The 18,015-nt window shown below is 46.8% G+C and overlaps 1 protein-coding gene across 3 annotated transcripts in view; it reads right to left on the bottom strand.

Annotated features, from left to right (window-relative positions):
* LOC115479550 (clustered mitochondria protein homolog) overlaps positions 1-18,015 on the bottom strand; it is a 92,428-nt gene that overhangs the window by 17,886 nt on the left and 56,527 nt on the right. For all 3 annotated transcript variants that reach the window (XM_030217512.1, XM_030217515.1, XM_030217513.1), the window contains exons 17-22: positions 13,492-13,576; positions 12,284-12,437; positions 9,429-9,568; positions 7,050-7,130; positions 4,992-5,117; positions 642-763 (exon numbers count right to left, since the gene is read on the bottom strand). In XM_030217512.1, the coding sequence (XP_030073372.1) occupies positions 642-763; positions 4,992-5,117; positions 7,050-7,130; positions 9,429-9,568; positions 12,284-12,437; positions 13,492-13,576 (708 nt within the window). The remainder of the gene's footprint in view (positions 1-641; positions 764-4,991; positions 5,118-7,049; positions 7,131-9,428; positions 9,569-12,283; positions 12,438-13,491; positions 13,577-18,015) is intronic.

Raw genomic sequence — 18,015 nt, 5'->3', positions numbered from 1 at the left:
GTAATGCCCGAGGCAGCCAGCTTGGTCAGACATGCAAAGAATCACTCCGAACCAAGGCGTATCTGGACAACGGCAGTAGGGGGGGCCAGAGCCAGAGGGAGGGGGCACATTTTAGCCCCCCCCCCCCGGCGCCACCGACCCTCCCACGCCGCCATTGCCAGACCCCCCCGCCACCAACAACTCTCTCCACCCCCCCTCCCGCTGCCAACCCTCCCCCGCTACCGTCACTTACCTTTGCTGGCGGGGGACCCCAACCCCCCGCCAGCCGAGGTCCTCTCTTCCGTTGCAGCAGGCTGCAAGTTGCAAAGCTTCCTGTTCTTCTGAGTCTGACGTCCTGCGCTTACAACACGCAGGACGTCAGACTCAGTTTCAAATTCCGAGTCTGATGTCCTGCAACGCGACTCAGAAGAACAGGAAGCTTCGCAACTTGCAGCCTGCTGCAACGGAAGAGAGGACCTCGGCTGGCGGGGGGTTGGGGTCCCCCGCCAGCAAAGATCGGCGACGGGTTGGTGGCGGTAGGGGGGTCCAGGCCAAAATCTGCGGGGGCCCAGGCCCCTGTGGCCCCACGCAGATACGCCCCTGCTCCGGACTACGGCAAAATCTAGCTTTGCCACAAATGCAGTGAAAGCGGACCAACGGACCTCAGTGCCACCTGCAGGGATCTGGCTCCGTGATACTTGGTGCTCGTTTCTAAAGCTTTCTCCAGGAACCTCAATGCCAGATCCCATTCTAAGACAGCTTGAAGGACAACGCCGATGTTACTCTGTCAGAACGAGATTAAAAAACAAAAACAAAACAAAAATCAGACCAGCACTGTACACCACAACAGCAAATAAAACTTATTGGCAGTTCAATATATATATATATAAACATTTTAAAGGCCAATTTTTTTTTTTAGGGGGGAGGGGTAAGGTTATTAATTGAAAGGGTCAACCCATCTGGTCTCCTGCAGATCCTATACAGATCTAGATATCCCAACCTGGACCTGACTGCAGACTGTCTCAGTGCCAAAGGAACTGACAGCCTGGAATTCACTGGCATTTATTCACTACTTAGAAATAAACGCATTCAATATGCAGCCTCACGTACCCGCCCCAGCACAGTACATCTAAGATAAGACATGACCGTGGAAAACACAAACGGTCTTAGAAATGATGCAGGTTTTCTCTCAAGAGTGCTCCAGTCCAAAGCAGCTACTTGTTATGCTGGCGGCATGTCCTAGGGTCCTGCTCCCCGCCAAGCTGAAGACAGTTATTTCAGCCACTGATTCACTTTGCAAGTCCAATGCTATTTGGCAGGAACATGTTGTGAGCAATTGAAGGCCAATGAGAACCTTTCAGGCTGTTTAATTCCCCTAAGCAGACTTTCCAAGGCCGTGGCATTAACTCAGTTTCAGAACTTTATTCGGGAAGTACTGTATGATGACCTTTATCTTGTTGGGCAGACTGGATGGACCGTACAGGTCTTTTATATGCCATCATATACTACGTTACTATCATCTGGCCAGTTTGTACTTCCTGTTTCTCTACTATCTCCAACTCTCCATTTATAAATGTGTGCACACAATTTGACAGTGCGCAAAGTGATAGAATACTATCAGTTACATGCATAACACCGTTAATTAGCAGCAAATTTAACTATTAATAATCAATGAGTGGCTATAATTGATGTTATTTGGTGCTAATTAGCATTCGTTTGCAGTTACCAAAAAGTAAGGCAGTATATAAAGTTTTAATAAACTGTAAATGCCCCTCGTGGGTGTTCTACCAATTTAGCGTGCAAAATTCAGAGCATGCAACTGTAAGGGGAAAGGGGACATGGGAGGGCCATCAAGTATGAATGCAGATTAACGAATGCTGTTGGTTAGGCCAGAGGTTCCCAAACTTTTTAGGTTCACGGCACCCTTTGTGTTCAATTTTTCATGATACCCCCCCCCCCCCCAATAAGTCTCCATCCGCCTCCCCCAGTTCTCTACCACCCCCCTGCATTTTTTCCATTGCTCACCTTCACCTAGAGCAGCCCTGGGGAGGGGGGCTCCTCTGCCCCCCTGTGTCTCCATCTTCCCCTTTTCCTGTCCCAATGTCCCTCCCTGCCCAGCATCTTTTCTTTGTCCTTGTCTCTCCCCATATTCAGCTTCTTCCTCCTTTTTTTACCCTTCTTCCCGTACTTTGATGCCCTGCCCACTACACCCCACTTGAGTGCCACGTCTCTTCCTCTCTCTTTTGGGTCTGCCCAACCCCCTGAACAGTCTGACTTATCTCTCCTTCAACCCTCCTCCTCTAATCAAGTCTCTCTTCTCCCCCCCCCCCCCCCCCCCCAGTGAGCCCTGTAGCTCTCCCTCTCACCAATTCTCCTCCCCAGCAGCAACGATGATTAAGAAAGTTTTCCCTCAGCGTCGGGGCCTCTTCTCAGGCACATCCCGCCTACACGGATAACAGGAAGTTGCATCAAAGTAGGCAGTATGTTCCAGAGAAGAGGGCAGGATCCAACGCTGGCAGAAAACTATCTCAATTGCCGCTACCAGAAAGGTACAGGGACCTGGGGCTATGGATTAGAGCCAGCAGAAAGGAAAAGGAGAAATGCAGGACTCATGGGGCACGGGCCCCCACAGATTTAGCCCTGGCCCCCCTTTCACCCCCCCCCCCTGCCACCGTCAGGTACCTTTGCTGGCAGGAGAGGGGTAGGAGCGTGCAGGACATCAGAACTCAACAGAAACAGAATCCAGATCAGCGAACGCGCCGGACTTGGGAGACTGGCGCTGAAGGGGACTTCAGCTGGCGGGGGTTAGGGACTCCCGCCAGCAAAGGTACCTGGCAGTGGTGGGGGAGGGTTGGCAGCGGTGGTGGGAGAAATTGAAAGGGACAGGAAGGGAGGGCAGCGCTGTGGGGGGGGGGGGGGGCTAAAATGTGACCCCTCACCTCGGGCTCTGGACCCCCCTCCCGCCGGTCTGGCTACGCCCCTGAGTACACCAGGGTGCCGCAGCGCACAGTTTGGGAATCGCTGAGTTACACATTAGCCTTTATACCAGTCACTGTGCTAACACAGGGGTTTGCGCTTAAAAGTAAGCATGTAACTACGGACGTACACCAGTATTCTACAATAGCAATTGCGCACGATTGCCAATACAGAATTTGCACTTAACGCACATCACCCCGGCATCTAACTTTAGGCCCAGACTGGGAGACTGGGCGTCTAAATGGCAGATGACGTTTAATGTGAGCAAGTGCAAAGTGATGCATGTGGGAAAGAGGAACCCGAATTATAGCTACATCATGCAAGGTTCCACGTTAGGAGTCACGGACCAAGAAAGGGATCTAGGTGTCGTCGTTGATGATACGTTGAAACCTTCTGCTCAGTGTGCTGCTGCGGCTAAGAAAGCAAATAGAATGTTAAGTATTATTAGGAAAAGAATGGAAAACAAAAATGAGGATATTATAATGCCTTTGTATCGCTCCACGGTGCGACCGCACCTCAAACATTGTGTTCAATTCTGCTTGCCACATCTCAAAAAAGATATAGTGGAATTAGAAAAGGTGCAGAGAAGGGCGACAAAAGTGATAAAGGGGATGGGACTACTTCCCTATGAGGAAAGGCTAAAGCGGCTAGGGCTCTTCAGCTTGGAGAAAAGGCGGCTGAGAGGAGATATGATAGAGGTCTATAAAATAATGAGTGGAGTTGAACGGGTAGATGTGAAGCGTCTGTTTACTCTTTCCAAAAATACTAGGACTAGGGGGCATGCGATGAAGCTACAATGTAGTAAATTTAAAATGAATTGGAGGAAATGTTTCTTCACTCAACGTGTAATTACACTCTGGAATTCGTTGCCAGAGAATGTGGTAAAGGCGGTTAGCTTAGCGGAGTTTAAAAAAGGTTTGGACGGCTTCCTAAAGGAAAAGTCCATAGACCGTTATTAAATGGACTTGGGGAAAATTCACTATTTCTGGGATAAGCAGTATAAAATGTTTTGTACATTTTTGAGATCTTGCCGGGTATTTGTGACCTGGATTGGCCACTGTTGGAAACAGCATGCTGGGCTCGATGGACCATTGGTCTTGCCCAGTATGGCAATACTTATGTTTAAATACTTCAGTGGCTTTAACATACAGGAGGTGATCCTTTTTCAAATGAAGGAAATAGGCTTAGGAGGAATCTAAGAAAATACTGTTTCATGGAAAGGGTGGTGAATGCGTGGAATGGCCTCCCGGTGGAGGCCGTAGAGATGAGGACTGTGACAGAATTTAAGAAAGCGTGGGGCAGGCCTGTGGAGTCTCTTAAGAAAGAAAGTTAGTGGTTACTAAGGATGGGCAGACTGGATGGGCCTTTTGGCCTTTATCTGCTATTGTCATGTTTCTATGGTACCATATTTATTTACTTATGCATACATTTGTATCCCACATTTCCCAATCAGGTAGTCGGTTCAATGCGGCTTACAGGTTACATCATACAGACAGGTTACAATAGCCGTTAGAAGTCAGATCTATCCTTGAATTGCGAGCTGTTAATGCTCTGGTATCATGGTGCAACGGTCGGTGACCAGTTTGATTATGTGTGTGTGTGGGGGGGGGGGGTTATCGGAGAAGAGTTTGTATTTTTATTCTTGCGAGACTATTCTTTATCCTATATTATGGTGTTCCTCTTTTTTTTTTAATCTGGAAATGTTATTGAATGTTATTCTGTAAGTCGCCTCAATTTGGTAAGTTTGGTAATATATCAAAATAAACAAACATTCCAAATTAAGGGCCTCGTTTACTAAGGTGAACTAGCGTTTTTAGTGCACGCAACAAGACACCCATATATTCCTATGTTTCTAGCGCACGCTAATTTTTAGCACGCGCGTTACCACGCCTATAGCACGGCATACTAAGCAAAGCCCTCAATGTGGCTAAAACTACCAGGCAAATATTCCCCAGAAAGGCAGAAATTTGAGGTGCGAGGGAGTAGATGGGGACAGAAACATGCCAGTTAATATTCCGACGGCTATCACCACTTACATCCAGAATGGCCATTGTGGGATGATCCTCCCCCGCTATGAGCAGCATGAGGTAGCGTGCCCGATAAAGCAACTTCAGAGACACTGGAAGCTGTCCATTTGCAAAACAGTACAGAGCGAGGAGAATCTGTATGCATAAAAATTAAAAAAAAAAAAAAAAAAATTTTAATAAACAACCTACCCACAACCAGAAAAGCAGGCTGTCAAGGATATCCAGGGGAACTATTTATGGAGAGTATAGGTGTCCAACCTTGGCCCTTACCCCATTGGGTTTTCAGGATTTCTACAATGAATATGCAGGAGATTTCCATGCACTGCCTTCTTAGTATTCAAATCTCTCTAATGCAGATTTCATTTTGGATATCCTGAAAACCTGACTAGCCAGGTAAGACTGAAAACCACCGATGCAGGAGATGGAGGGGGATGGGAGCACACTTTAATGAAATTAGACTACCTCTTATGAAATGAACTTGGCTCTTGGTTAAGGGTAGAAGCAAGCTACATAGGGGTTTCCAATCCAGTCCTTGGGACACAGCAAGTCCTATTTGGTTTTCAGGATATACCAAGGAGGAAGTGCATGTCAATCTCTCTCATGCATATTCATTATGGAAATCCAGAAAACCCAATGGGACTTGGTATGCCCCAAGGACTGGGTTGAGAAGGCCTGAGCTACAGTATCTTGCCCTTGTTAAGTTCCTCCTCAGTGTACGTAGGACCAGGAACACCCAAAATAATCCAGCTTCTACAGAAGCCAAGAGGTGGTAGCATGTTCCGTGGCCCTGCTTCCAGTACTTCCACAGAGTTTAGTGTATTGCTTAAACCTGAACTCTGGTTTTAACAGCAGATCAGCAAAACCAGACTGGGTAGAGTAACCATATATTTGCCCCGACCAAAATAAATAAAATAAGAGACACCAATAGCCACACACCCTCTCCCCACCCCCATGCCACATAGTCATCTTGACTTGACTCCCCAAATCTTTTTCCAGCCTCCCTCCACCTTTTTTGTTTTACAGCTCCCTCACCCTCCTACCTTCTACCCACATTCCACATCCCCTCCCCTACCTTGCCATCCCCCTGGTGGTCTAGTGGCCCACTCTTTCCTGCCTGGTGATGCCACTGCCCGCTCGCTGCTGGCCTTGCTTCAAAATGGCTGCAGACAGTTCAAGCGGTGACCTCTCAAGACTTCTGGAAGTCTCGCAAGGCTGCCACTTGAAGGTCAATAAGGTAAGGCAGGGGAAGGGATGTGGAATGTGGATAGAGGGAGACTTACTTGCCCTCTTTTTGAGGACACTGTCACTGTGGGACATCTGATTCCAGCCTGCCCATTTGTCCGGACATATGGTAACCCTAAGACTGGGGAAAAGGGTTCCATTTATGAACTCCCACCTCAGCCTCCCATTAGGAAAGCGTCAGGATAGATGCACAATTGGTATGGGCAGATAGAAATGTTTTGTTTCGTTTGGGGGGGGGAACTTCCCCTCCCCCTTGTGTTGTCATGGGAGACAAAAAAAAATAATTCTGGACCAGTTCCCACAGGACCCCCTCCCCCATGATCCAAGCCCCCACTTCTGCCTCCCCTACCCCACAGGACCTCCCCACCCCCCCAAGGCCTACCTCAATCCCTGGTGGTCCAGTGGGGCATCAATGGGGTAGAAGCGATCTTTATTTGCTCTTGTCCATGGCTGTGGCTGCACTCAATTTGGTGGCTGAAACCTTTCACCTTAGTCTCATGGAGGGGGGAGGGAGGGCTGTCTTTGCCAAATTTGCCATCACTGGCAAATGAACTGTTGCTCATTTTGTTCACCAGTGAAAGGAAACCAGTGCCCACCCCTAATGCAGCGAAGGACCAACTGGTTCATCCCATTTTGCATCATAAGTGCATTTCCACAATGGATGGAGATTTTTTTTTTTTGTCCCTTATTTACTATACATCCCCTCCATTACCGTAATTCTAGCAACAGCCCTTGGCCAAGCTGGTTTGTCCAATAATCCACTGAACACTGCTCTTAACCTGAAGCTGGTCACCCACAGGAGGAGGATATGGCAGATTCACTTACGTATTCCTGGATAGTGTTTGCATGCTCGTATCCCAGCATCCTTTCAGTCATTATCACTGTTTTCTGCTGAATATCTAGCGCCTGTTATGGGTGGGAAAATAAAACTATTTACAAAACTCTCTCAAGTAGGGAGAGGATATAACAGTTTTTAACTGCAGAACATGCTTTTTTTGACCTCAGCATTAACTGATAAATTTATTTTTGTTACATTTGTACCCCGCGCTTTCCCACTCATGGCAGGCTCAATGCGGCTTACATGGGGCAATGGAGGGTTAAGTGACTTGCCCAGAGTCACAAGGAGCTGCCTGTGCCTGAAGTGGGAATCGAACTCAGTTCCTCAGGACCAAAGTCCACCACCCTAACCACTAGGCCACTCCTCCACCGTTGCTACTATTTGAGATTCTACATGGAATGTTGCTATTCCACTAGCAACATTCCATGTAGAAGTCGGCCCTTGCAGATCACCAATGTGGCCGCGCAGGCTTCTGCTTCTGTGAGGACGTCAGGACGTCAGACTCACAGAAACAGAAGCCTGCGCAGCCTTCTACATGGAATGTTGCTAGTGGAATAGCAACATTCCATGTAGAATCTCCAATAGTATCTATTTTATTTTTGTTACATTTGTACCCTGCGCTTTCCCACTCATGGCAGGCTCAATGTGGCTTACATGGGGCAATGGAGGGTTAAGTGACTTGCCCAGAGTCACAAGGAGCTGCCTGTGCCTGAAGTGGGAATCGAACTCAGTTCCTCAGGACCAAAGTCCACCACCCTAACCATTAGGCCACTCCTCCGCTCAAAGCGTGTTCAAACCCATATCTGATAATGTTCTTACGTCCCCTTCAGGCAGCATCACTCATCCTGTTCAAGAGCTGCACAATGAAACCCTTCAATACCACAAGACACACTTCAAACACAAAACCACAATACAGTCTCAATTATCTGACCTTCCGGCATATCCAGACTCCCCATGAGGTTACATGGCTTCTCTTTCCATTTTCCAAACCCGGGACCCTATTTTTACCACAGATGTGGACTGGGATTCTGCTTTTAATGCCTTTGTTTCTGCATTGTTTGAGGGGTTACCTATGTTTTCAGTATTATCCGACTTTTCAACGGGTTGGTCCAGTTTAGGTCAGATACAAATCGAGACTTTACTGTACAGTACACATTGATCTACCGACATCTTTCAATCCAGTTCATCTCTTTCGTTAAATGTCTGGTACAAGCATGATGGCACACTTGGCTCCCTGCTCAGCGGACTTTGATCCTGGGGAACTGGGTTCAATTTCCACTGCAGCTCCATGTGACTCTGTACCTGGGGCAATGGAGGATTAAATGACTTGCCCAAATAAGTACCTGTATATACCATGTAAACTGCTTTGAATGTAGTTGCAAAAACCACAGAAAGGCAGTATATCAAGTCCCATTTCCCTATTTGAGATTCTACATGAAATGTTGCTAGTGGAGGAGTAGCCTAGTGGTTAGTGCGGTGGACTTTGATCTTGGGGAACTGGGTTCAATTCCCACTGCAGTTCCTTGTGACTCTGGGCAAGTCACTTAACCCTCCATTGCCCCTGGTACAAAATAAGTACCTGTATATAATGGGTAAACCACTTTGAATGTAGTTGCAAAAACCACATAAAAGGCAGTATTATCAAGTACCGTTAACAAGATACCATACACAATCTCAGAGTAGCAACATTCCATATAGAACCCCAAAGAAATTCCAGAATCCCAAGGAGAAGCCTAGTGGTTAATGCAGCAGACTTTGATCCTGGGGAATGGGGTTCAATTCCTACTGCAACTCCCTGTGACTCTGGGCAAGTCACTTAACCTTTCATTGCCCAAGGTACAAACAAATACCGGAATATACTGTGTAAACCGCTTTGAAGGTAGTTGCAGAAAGACCACAGAAAGGCAGTATATCAAGTCCCATCTCCCTTTCCCTATTTGAGATTGTACATGGAATGTTGCTAGTGGAGGAGTAGCCTAGTGGTTAGTGCAGTGGACTTTGATCCTGAGGAAAAAGAGTTTGATTCCCACTGCAGCTCCTCTGGAGAAATGGGTTCAATTCCCACTGCATCTCCTTGTGACTCTGGGTGAGTCACTTAACCCTCCATTGCCCCAGATACAAATAAGCACCTATATATACTATGTAAACCACTTCGAATGTAGGTTGCAAAAACCACATAAAGGCAGTATATCAAGTCCTATTCCCTTTCTTCTCCAACACCCAAACTCAGTAAACCACTTATTTATCCTTCACCCCTCGAGGGGAGGGAGAATGTTACTTTCCTTTGAAAATGGGAGAGACTTGTACAGATTTGGGGGAACGCAACACAGCAATGTGAAAACAAAGGCGTGAGAAGATTTGCCTACCGCTGCTACATCACCCAAAATAAATTTCAGCTTGCCAAGAAGCCGGAGACACAAGCCGACGTCCGGATGCATCGCTCCGTAGACGTTATTCAGCAACGTTAACGCTTCATTCAGCAGCACGACACCATCTTTCAGATTGCCTGCATTAGACAGAGAAAAGACGACCATCAGATCCTCATCAGCATTCATAAAGTACTTTAGTAGGTACAACACAGGGGAAGACCTTAAGTCTAACTGTGATCATACAAACAACGAGGGGCTTAATTCACCCCACAAAACAGAGTAATTCTATAAAGTAAGTGCTAACTTTTGCACACCAATTACACACGTAAAAAGTGCAGAATATGAGCATATACTCATGTACATGCCAGGTACACTGTCTATGTACTATTCTGTAAATCTGTGCGTATTTATTTATTTAGATTTTGCTCACCCCTTTTTCTAAGTTTGTACCTGAGGCAATGGAGGGATAAGTGACTTGCCCAAGATCACAAGGAGCAGCAGTGGTATTTGAACCAGCCACCTCTGGATTGCAAGACCGGTGCTCTAACCACTAGGCCACTCCTCCACTAGCAACATTCCATGTAGAATCTCAAATAGTAGCAACAAAATCTCAAATAGTACCAACGTTCCATGTAGAATCTCATATAGTAGCAACATTCCATGTAGAATCTCAAATATTTATTTAGATTTTGCTCACAGCTTTTTCAGTAGTAGCTCAAGGTGAGTTATATTCAGGTACTTTGGATATTTCTCTGTCCCAGGAGGGCTCACAATGTAAGTTTGTAAATGATGCAATGGAGGGTTAACTGACTTGCCCAAGATCACAAGAAGCAGCAGTGGGATTTGAACCGGCCACCTCTTGATTGCAAGACCGGTGCTCTAACCACTAGGCCACTCCTCCACTATCTAAGATAGCGCATATTTTACAGGTGAGCATGCACATGGGTGGAGTCTAGGCGGAGTGCACAGTTGCACATGTATCCGTAGTACTTAGGGGTAATTCTAGAACTTGGCACCCAAGGGTTCTACCACGTAATTGTAATTCCTACTCATTTCCCTGGTTTAATCTATTGTAAATTGCTTTGGGGTATAAGGTGGTCTATAGGTGACCAGATTAGACTAAAAGTATGTGTAGAGCAGGGGCGTAGCCAGACCTCGGCAGGAGGGGGGTCCAGAGCCCGCCTACCCCAGCCGCCGACCCTCTCCCGCCACTTTCAGACCCCCCCCCCCCCCGCAGCCGACCCTCCCCCGCCACTTTCAACCTTCACCGCCGCCAGGTACCTTTACTGGTGGGGGTCCCCAACCTCCCGCCGGTCTCCGGCGAGTTCGCTGATCTGTGCTGCGAGTCCTGCCTGACGCCCTGCCAGGACTCGTGCCAGGCAGACTTCTACAGGCTGTGCCCCAAAATTGGCAGGGAGAGCAGAGATTAAGTATACGAGTGTTTAATCATGAAGTGGAACCTGTGCAGAGATTCAACTCTGGCCAACGTTGAACAGACTGGATGGACCGGGCAGGTCTTTTATCTGCTGACATTTACATCCAGGGCTTTTTTTGAGGGGGTACTGAGTACCGGCACCTTTTCCATTGTCTGCTAAAATTGACCCAAGGACCACAAGTTTTAATGAACGAGCTCAGGCTCTACACAGCAATTCTGCCTTGTCATAGATCCTGTGACTGATTGCAGGGGGCCTGGCTATTGTGGGGTGGGTCCCTCAGTGATCACCCCACCCCTGAAGGGTGGCCTAGCATTTGAGTATCGGCACCTCTTTTGCTAGAACAAACGCACTGGATAAAAGGGACCCACGTGTAGGCCATTGTGACATCACTGATGAGGTTGGCTGTTAGCCATTGGTGGAATGAGGCATTATGACATCACATTATCAAAAGTGAGCCAAGTATAGAACAATCAAGCTAATTACAAGTTAACAGTAAAATAACATGTCTTAACAATAGCTCATGTTGATAAGCCCCCTAAATGAAAAAGAAATGCCTGTAGAAATCAAAATCACTGCTACATGTGATAAAAGTAGGGCTTTTTTTTGAGGGGGTACTTGGGGGTACTGAGTACTGACACCTTTTCTATTGTCTGCTAAAATTGGCCCATGGTCCCCATTTTTTAATGAACGAGCTCAGGCTCTACACAGCAATTCTGCCTTGTCATAGATTCTGTGACTGGTTGCAGGGGGCCTGGCTATTGTGGGGTGGGTCCCTCAGTGATCACCCCACCCCTGAAGGGTGGCCTAGCATTTGAGTATCGGCACCTCTTTTGCTAGAACAAACGCACTGGATAAAAGGGACCCACGTGTAGGCCATTGTGACATCACTGATGAGGTTGGCTGTTAGCCATTGGTGGAATGAGGCATTATGGCATCACATTATCAAAAGTGAGCCAAGTATAGAACAATCAAGCTAATTACAGGGCTTAACAGTAAAATAACATGTCTTAACAATAGCTCATGTTGATAAGCCCCCTAAATGAAAGAAAAAAGAAATGCCTGTAGAAATCAAAATCACTGCTACATGTGATAAAAGCAAGGCTCTGTTGAGGGGGTACTGAGTACCGGCACCTTTTCCATTGTCTGCTAAAATTGACCCACGGTCCCCAAGTTTTAATGAAAGAGCTCAGGCTCTACAAACCAATTCTGCCTAGTCATAGATTCTGTGACTGGTTGCAGGGGACCTGGCTATTGTGGGGTGCATTCCTCAGTGATCACCCCACCCCTGAAGGGCGGCCTGGCATTTGAGTACCGGCACCTTTTTCACTAGAAAAAACGCACTGTTTACACCACATAATCAAACTTCTGGATGATTTGTTATCTTTATTGCAAATTCATCTGAAAATGTAAACGTACCTTGTTGTATGTTAGCCTGGGCTGTTTGAAATACACGAGTGGCTTCTTTCGACTTTATATGGCTATGTTTGACTACTGGAAACATGTTGAGAACGTCCTCTTCCGTGAAAGCAGGCTTGTGACGGCTTTCGAAATTATATTCCCGCAGCAGGATCTAAAGTTAGGAGAAAACAAGGCAGTAGGTGGAAGGCCACAGTTATAAAACCTACTTATCCATTTTGACCAGATCATTCTTGGGTGTACGAGAAGAGGGTAGTCCGAGGGGAGGGACTGTGAACCTTCAGTGGTTTAGATATTAAAATCTCAGCAGGTCTGGTGATGTCTACGAAACACAGTCTTTTGCTTCTGCTACATTGGTTTTACGTTGAAGGATCAGCCCTTCTTAATCAGATAAGGGGTTGATCAATTTCAGTATTTTCCTAAAAACTCAGGGGTCCTTTTACTAAGGTGCGCTGAAAAATGGCCTGCAGTAGTGTAGGAGTAGCCTAGTGGTTAGTACAGCGGACTTTGATCCTGGAGAACTGGGTTCGATTCCCACTGCAGCTCCTTGTGACTGTGGGCAAGTCACTTAACACTTCATTGCCCCAAGTACAAAATAAGTACCTGTATATATGTAAACCGCTTTGAATGTAGTTGCAAAATACCACAGAAAGGCAGTATATCAAGTCCCATTTCTCTTCCCTAAACACGGGTTTTGGGCGAGCACAGAACCATTTTTCAGTGCGCCTGCAAAAAATGCCTTTTTTAAAATTTTTGTCAAAAATGGACGTGCAGCAAAATAAAAATTGGAACGCATCCATTTTGGGTCCGAGACCTTATCGCCAGCCACTGACTTAGTGGTAAGGGCTCTCGCGTTAACCATGCGGCAATCGCCTACACGTGTCAAGACGGAGTTACCGCCCGATTTTCACTGTGTGCCAGAAAATGAAATATATTTTCTGGTGCACGTAAAAAATGAAATTACTGCAAAGGCCACACGGTAGCCAGGTGGTAACTCCGAATCGGCACGCATTTTGCTTAGTAAAAGGGCCCCTCAATTTTTCAGTGTTGTTTTCTGAAGAGAAACAAACAAAAAAAAAATCACTTCATTCCAAATCGGACTGCTGTATACTGGTTGGCGCTGGGCAGAGCAAGGTGTCTGACACATGATCACAGATGGAAGATTGTCAGGGCATAGGAAGCATTTGGTTAGGTTGAGCCTGCGTTACCTGGATTCCAGTCTTCATACACAATTCTCGGAGCAGGGACACTTTCTGCAATTTAAACTTCTCAACTAACTGGTCCATGCCATCGCTAGAAAATAAAAGAAAAAAAAAACATGAAAAAAATAGTAAAAAAATAAAAATACATTATATATATATTTATGGAAATTAAAACCATCACTATTCTTCGTAGTACACAAAATGTTCACAATAAAGTATGGATGTACTGTACAAAGGGTTCAGACCAGTGGCGTAGCCAGAAGACAATTTTTGGGTGGGCCAGCAGGTTGGATGGGTGGGCACTACAACCCCCCCCCCCCCCCACACACACACGGTCCAGCACATTTAAAGTTATCGGCGCTGCCTCCACTCACCTTCACCCACCGTGGCGCTGCCTCCTCTCCTTCACTTCATGGTCTCCGTCTCCCACCCCCGCGGCAGCGCTCTATTGGCGCTGCCTGCCTGACAGCTGACAGACGCGGCGTGACGACGTCCTGCTCCGGGACCTTCCCTCTGCCGCATGCAATCCGCCCTGCGTAAGCAGGAAGTTGAATCAATGCGGCAGAGGGAAGGCCCCGGAGCAGGAGGACGTCGCGCCACATCTGCCAGCTGTCAGGCAGGCAGCGCTGATAGCAAATTGAAAGCGCTGCCGCGAGGGTGGGAGACAGAGACCATGAAGTGCAGGAGAGGAGTCAGCGCTACGGTAGGGGTGGGAGAAGGTGAGGATGGGCCTGAGACAAAACTGGGTGGGCCTGGGCCCATCCAAGCCCACCCATAGCTACGCCCCTGGTCAGACAGCTACCACTTGATAATCCTTCAACAGAAGACCTGGTAGTGGTAGAAAATCTGGTAGCAATAAAGCAACATACAAGGTCTGTGTGGATCCACTACCTGGTCTTCTGTTGAAGGACCATCAAGTGGTGGCTGTCGAACCTCATTTATGCACTTCACAGAAGTATAGTCTTCTGAAAGTACTTTTTGCCATTATATGACAGACATTGTGGTGTTATCTAGAACCATTTGTACAGTACATCCATACTTTACACATGGTCTTTCAAGACCAACATATCATTTGCTGTGGCTGTTCTATTGGCAGACTCCTGAGGAAGGCATGCATTTGCCAAAACGCATAGAGTCATTTATAAAACAGCTACACAAGAAATGTTCTTTTATGTATTGTGTGGTGGGGGGGGGGGGGTGGGGGCTGTTTTTTGTTTGTTTTGTTTTTAAGATAGCATACACTTGTGCTTATTGCCTGTTTCTCTTATTCCTGTTTCTATGGGGTTTGTTCCTACCTTTGACGCAGAAAGAAATTTTGAAAGACAGTTCTGTTTTGGGTTTTTTTTCTTACAAGTTACGTTGGCGATCATTGTGACTTTTAAAGCTAAGTATGCTCGATACATATGCGTGCGTTTAAAAAGGCCAAATTAATTCAGTTTTAGAACAATGATTATGGGGCCAACATTCAGACCGTGGGAGTTAGTCGAGCTGCCCCCCTCCGCAGTCAGCGGTGAACCTGGAAATTTAATGCCGGGCCGTATCTGGCAACCAGCATTGAATTTCTTGGGGGGGGGGGGGGGGGGCTTTTTGGTTGCTATACGCATAGCTGGATAAGCTGATACTCATCGGCTGACCAGCTAAGTTATAGCGCTGTCTATCTGGCCGCTAAACTTGGGTCGATCAGCATTAACCAGCTATGTCATGCGACATAGCTGGTGACCAGGCCAGCTGCTAAGTACTAATATTAAGCCGAGGTAGCCAGCTATCTCAAGCTGAACATTAGCTCTTGGCCGTCTTAAGGCTATTTAACCGGCCAGGAGCCATTCCTAGCTAGCGGTGAATAATCGAGCAGTATATGTTTGCAAGATTTACAGTGAGGATCGTTTGCTATTCTTCAGCTGAAGATCCACAGCTATCTGATCTACGACTTAAGTGTATATTTTTTTCAAGATATTTAAAAAGTTCAAGTATTATGGAGGATCTCATACGGTTTTAGATCACATGACCTATCCTGTACAAACTTTTTTGTTTCACCTAAAGAATCAGAACAAAAGCAACATGCCTCTAAAGCATTAAGCCAGCGGTTCCCAAACCGTGCGCCGCAGCGCATCGCTTCCTACTTCTCTCTCCTACAGGTCCAGCATCTGCCGCTTCCTGCTTCTTCCCCTGCCACCGCTGCAGTGCTTGCAGCTCACATTTTCGAGCCATCCGCAATTCACACAGGCACTGGGGGAGGACCTCCCTCTGCCACATCCGGCCCTCGCAACAGGAACTTGCATCAGAGAGGTTCAGATGCGGCAGACTGGGAAGGCCCCGGAGCACCTGTGTGAATCATGGACGGCCCGATCATGTACGCTAAACGCACTGCAGTGGCGGCAGGGGAAGGACAAGGAAGCAGCAGCAGCAATCCTGGATCTACAGGAAGGAAGGAAGGGGCGATGGTTGATTTGGGGAAGGTGTGCTGGTGTGAGAGGAGGGGGATGCAGGGAAAAGGAGACCCATGTGGGAGGGGGTGCAGACACCAATGTGGCTGGGGGGAGGGGGGGGTGCTGCAAACCAAAAAAGTTTGGGAACCCCTGCGTTAAGCAAAAGCAGACCACTACTACTACAAATCATTTCTACAGCGCTGCCAGTCGTAAGCAGCGCTTCACAATTGAACATGAAGAAAAGACAGTCCCTGCTCAAGAGAGCTTACAATCTAAATCAGGACAGACAGACAGGACAAATAAGGGATAAGGGTAGGACAGACAGATAGGACACATAGGAATGATTCTAAATGGAATGTTGCTACTATTGGAGATTCTGTTGCTACTATTTGAGATTCTACATGGAATGTTAATGTTGCTATTCCGCTAGCAGCATTCCATGTAGAAGCCTGCCCTTGCAGATCAGCAACGCGGCCGCGCAGGCTTCTGTTTCTGTGAGTCTGACGTCAGACTCACAGAAACAGAAGCCTGCGCGGCCGTGTTGCTGATCTGCAAGGGCAGGCTTCTACTACTACTACTACTATAAATCATTTCTATAGCGCTACCAGTCGTACGCAGCGCTTCACAATTGAACATGAAGAAAGACAGTCCCTGCTCAAAAGAGCTTACAATCTAAATCAGGACAGACAGACAGGACCAATAAGGGATAAGGGTAGGACAGACAGATAGGACACATTGGAATGATTCTAAATGGAATGTTGCTACTATTGGAGATTCTGTTGCTACTATTTGAGATTCTACATGGAATGTTAATGTTGCTATTCCGCTTGCAGCATTCCATGTAGAAGCCTGCCCTTGCAGATCAGCAACGCGGCCGCGCAGGCTTCTGTTTCTGTGAGTCTGACGTCCTGCACGTATGTGCAGGACGTCAGACTCACAGAAACAGAAGCCTGCGCGGCCGTGTTGCTGATCTGCAAGGGCAGGCTTCTACTACTACTACTACTATAAATCATTTCTATAGCGCTACCAGTCGTACGCAGCGCTTCACAATTGAACATGAAGAAAAGACTGTCCTGATTTAGATTGTAAGCTCTCTTGAGCAGGGACTGACAGGACAAATAAGGGATAAGGGTAGGACAGACAGATAGGACACATAGGGAAAAGGGACTATTGAAGAGAGGAAGACAAGATAAAAGGTTACGAGCAGGTGATGTTAGGAATTAAAAGCAGCATCAAACAGGTAGGTCTTTAGCCCGGATTTAAAGGCAGCCAGGGATGGAGCTTGAAGTAATGGCTCAGGAAGTCTGTTCCAGGCATAAGGTGCGGTGAGATAAAAGGAACGGAGTCTGGAGTTAGCGATGGAGGAGAAGGGTGCAATTAGGAGAGATTTGCCTAGTGAACGGAGTTCTTGGGAAGGAGTGTAGGGAGAGATAAGGGTGGGGAGGTAGTGAGGGGCAGCAGAGTGAATGCACGTACAGGTTAATAAGAGGAGCTTGAACTGTATACGGAAACAGATAGGGAGCTGTTCCCCCAGAGTTCTTAGGATATGTGCAACTAAAACTGATCTTGGCTCCTTTATTAAAGCCAAGCAAGCATTCTCACTTTTTTTCTGTTCATTGGCCTTTTTTCCTAATTTTCTAGTTTCACACATTTATTCATTTTTTATTTTGTAACTCTTATTAGAATTTTTTTTTTTTTTTTTAACAGTACACAAATTGATTTAATGCACACATTAAACTTTAAGGCAAAACGCACAACCCTACAAAACGCTCATAACACATCTGAATACTCTCTCCAACCTGCCCTTTAATGCATCTTTGAGCTCTGGAACCAGAGAGCTGGAATTTACCAAACGAATGTACTGAAAAGGAGCTTTTAAAACCCAATAATCGAGTTTGCGACTTCAATTTTGTCCCACCAGGATTTATTTGTTACAATTGTACCCCGTGCTTTCCAACTCATGGCAGGTTCAATGCGGCTTACATAGTAGTAGGATTACAAAGTATAGTACAGAGAGCAGGCTAAGCTTGGCAGAGTAACGGGGATGTGTAGATACGTAATATTATAAGAGAGAGGGGGTAAAGGAGATAGGAGGAGGTGCTAG

This window comes from Microcaecilia unicolor, chromosome 11 (genome assembly GCF_901765095.1).
Source record: "Microcaecilia unicolor chromosome 11, aMicUni1.1, whole genome shotgun sequence".
Taxonomy (NCBI): Eukaryota; Metazoa; Chordata; class Amphibia; order Gymnophiona; family Siphonopidae; genus Microcaecilia; species Microcaecilia unicolor.
The sequence above is the reverse complement of the archived record's forward strand: the minus strand, read 5'-3'. Positions and strand labels throughout refer to the sequence as shown.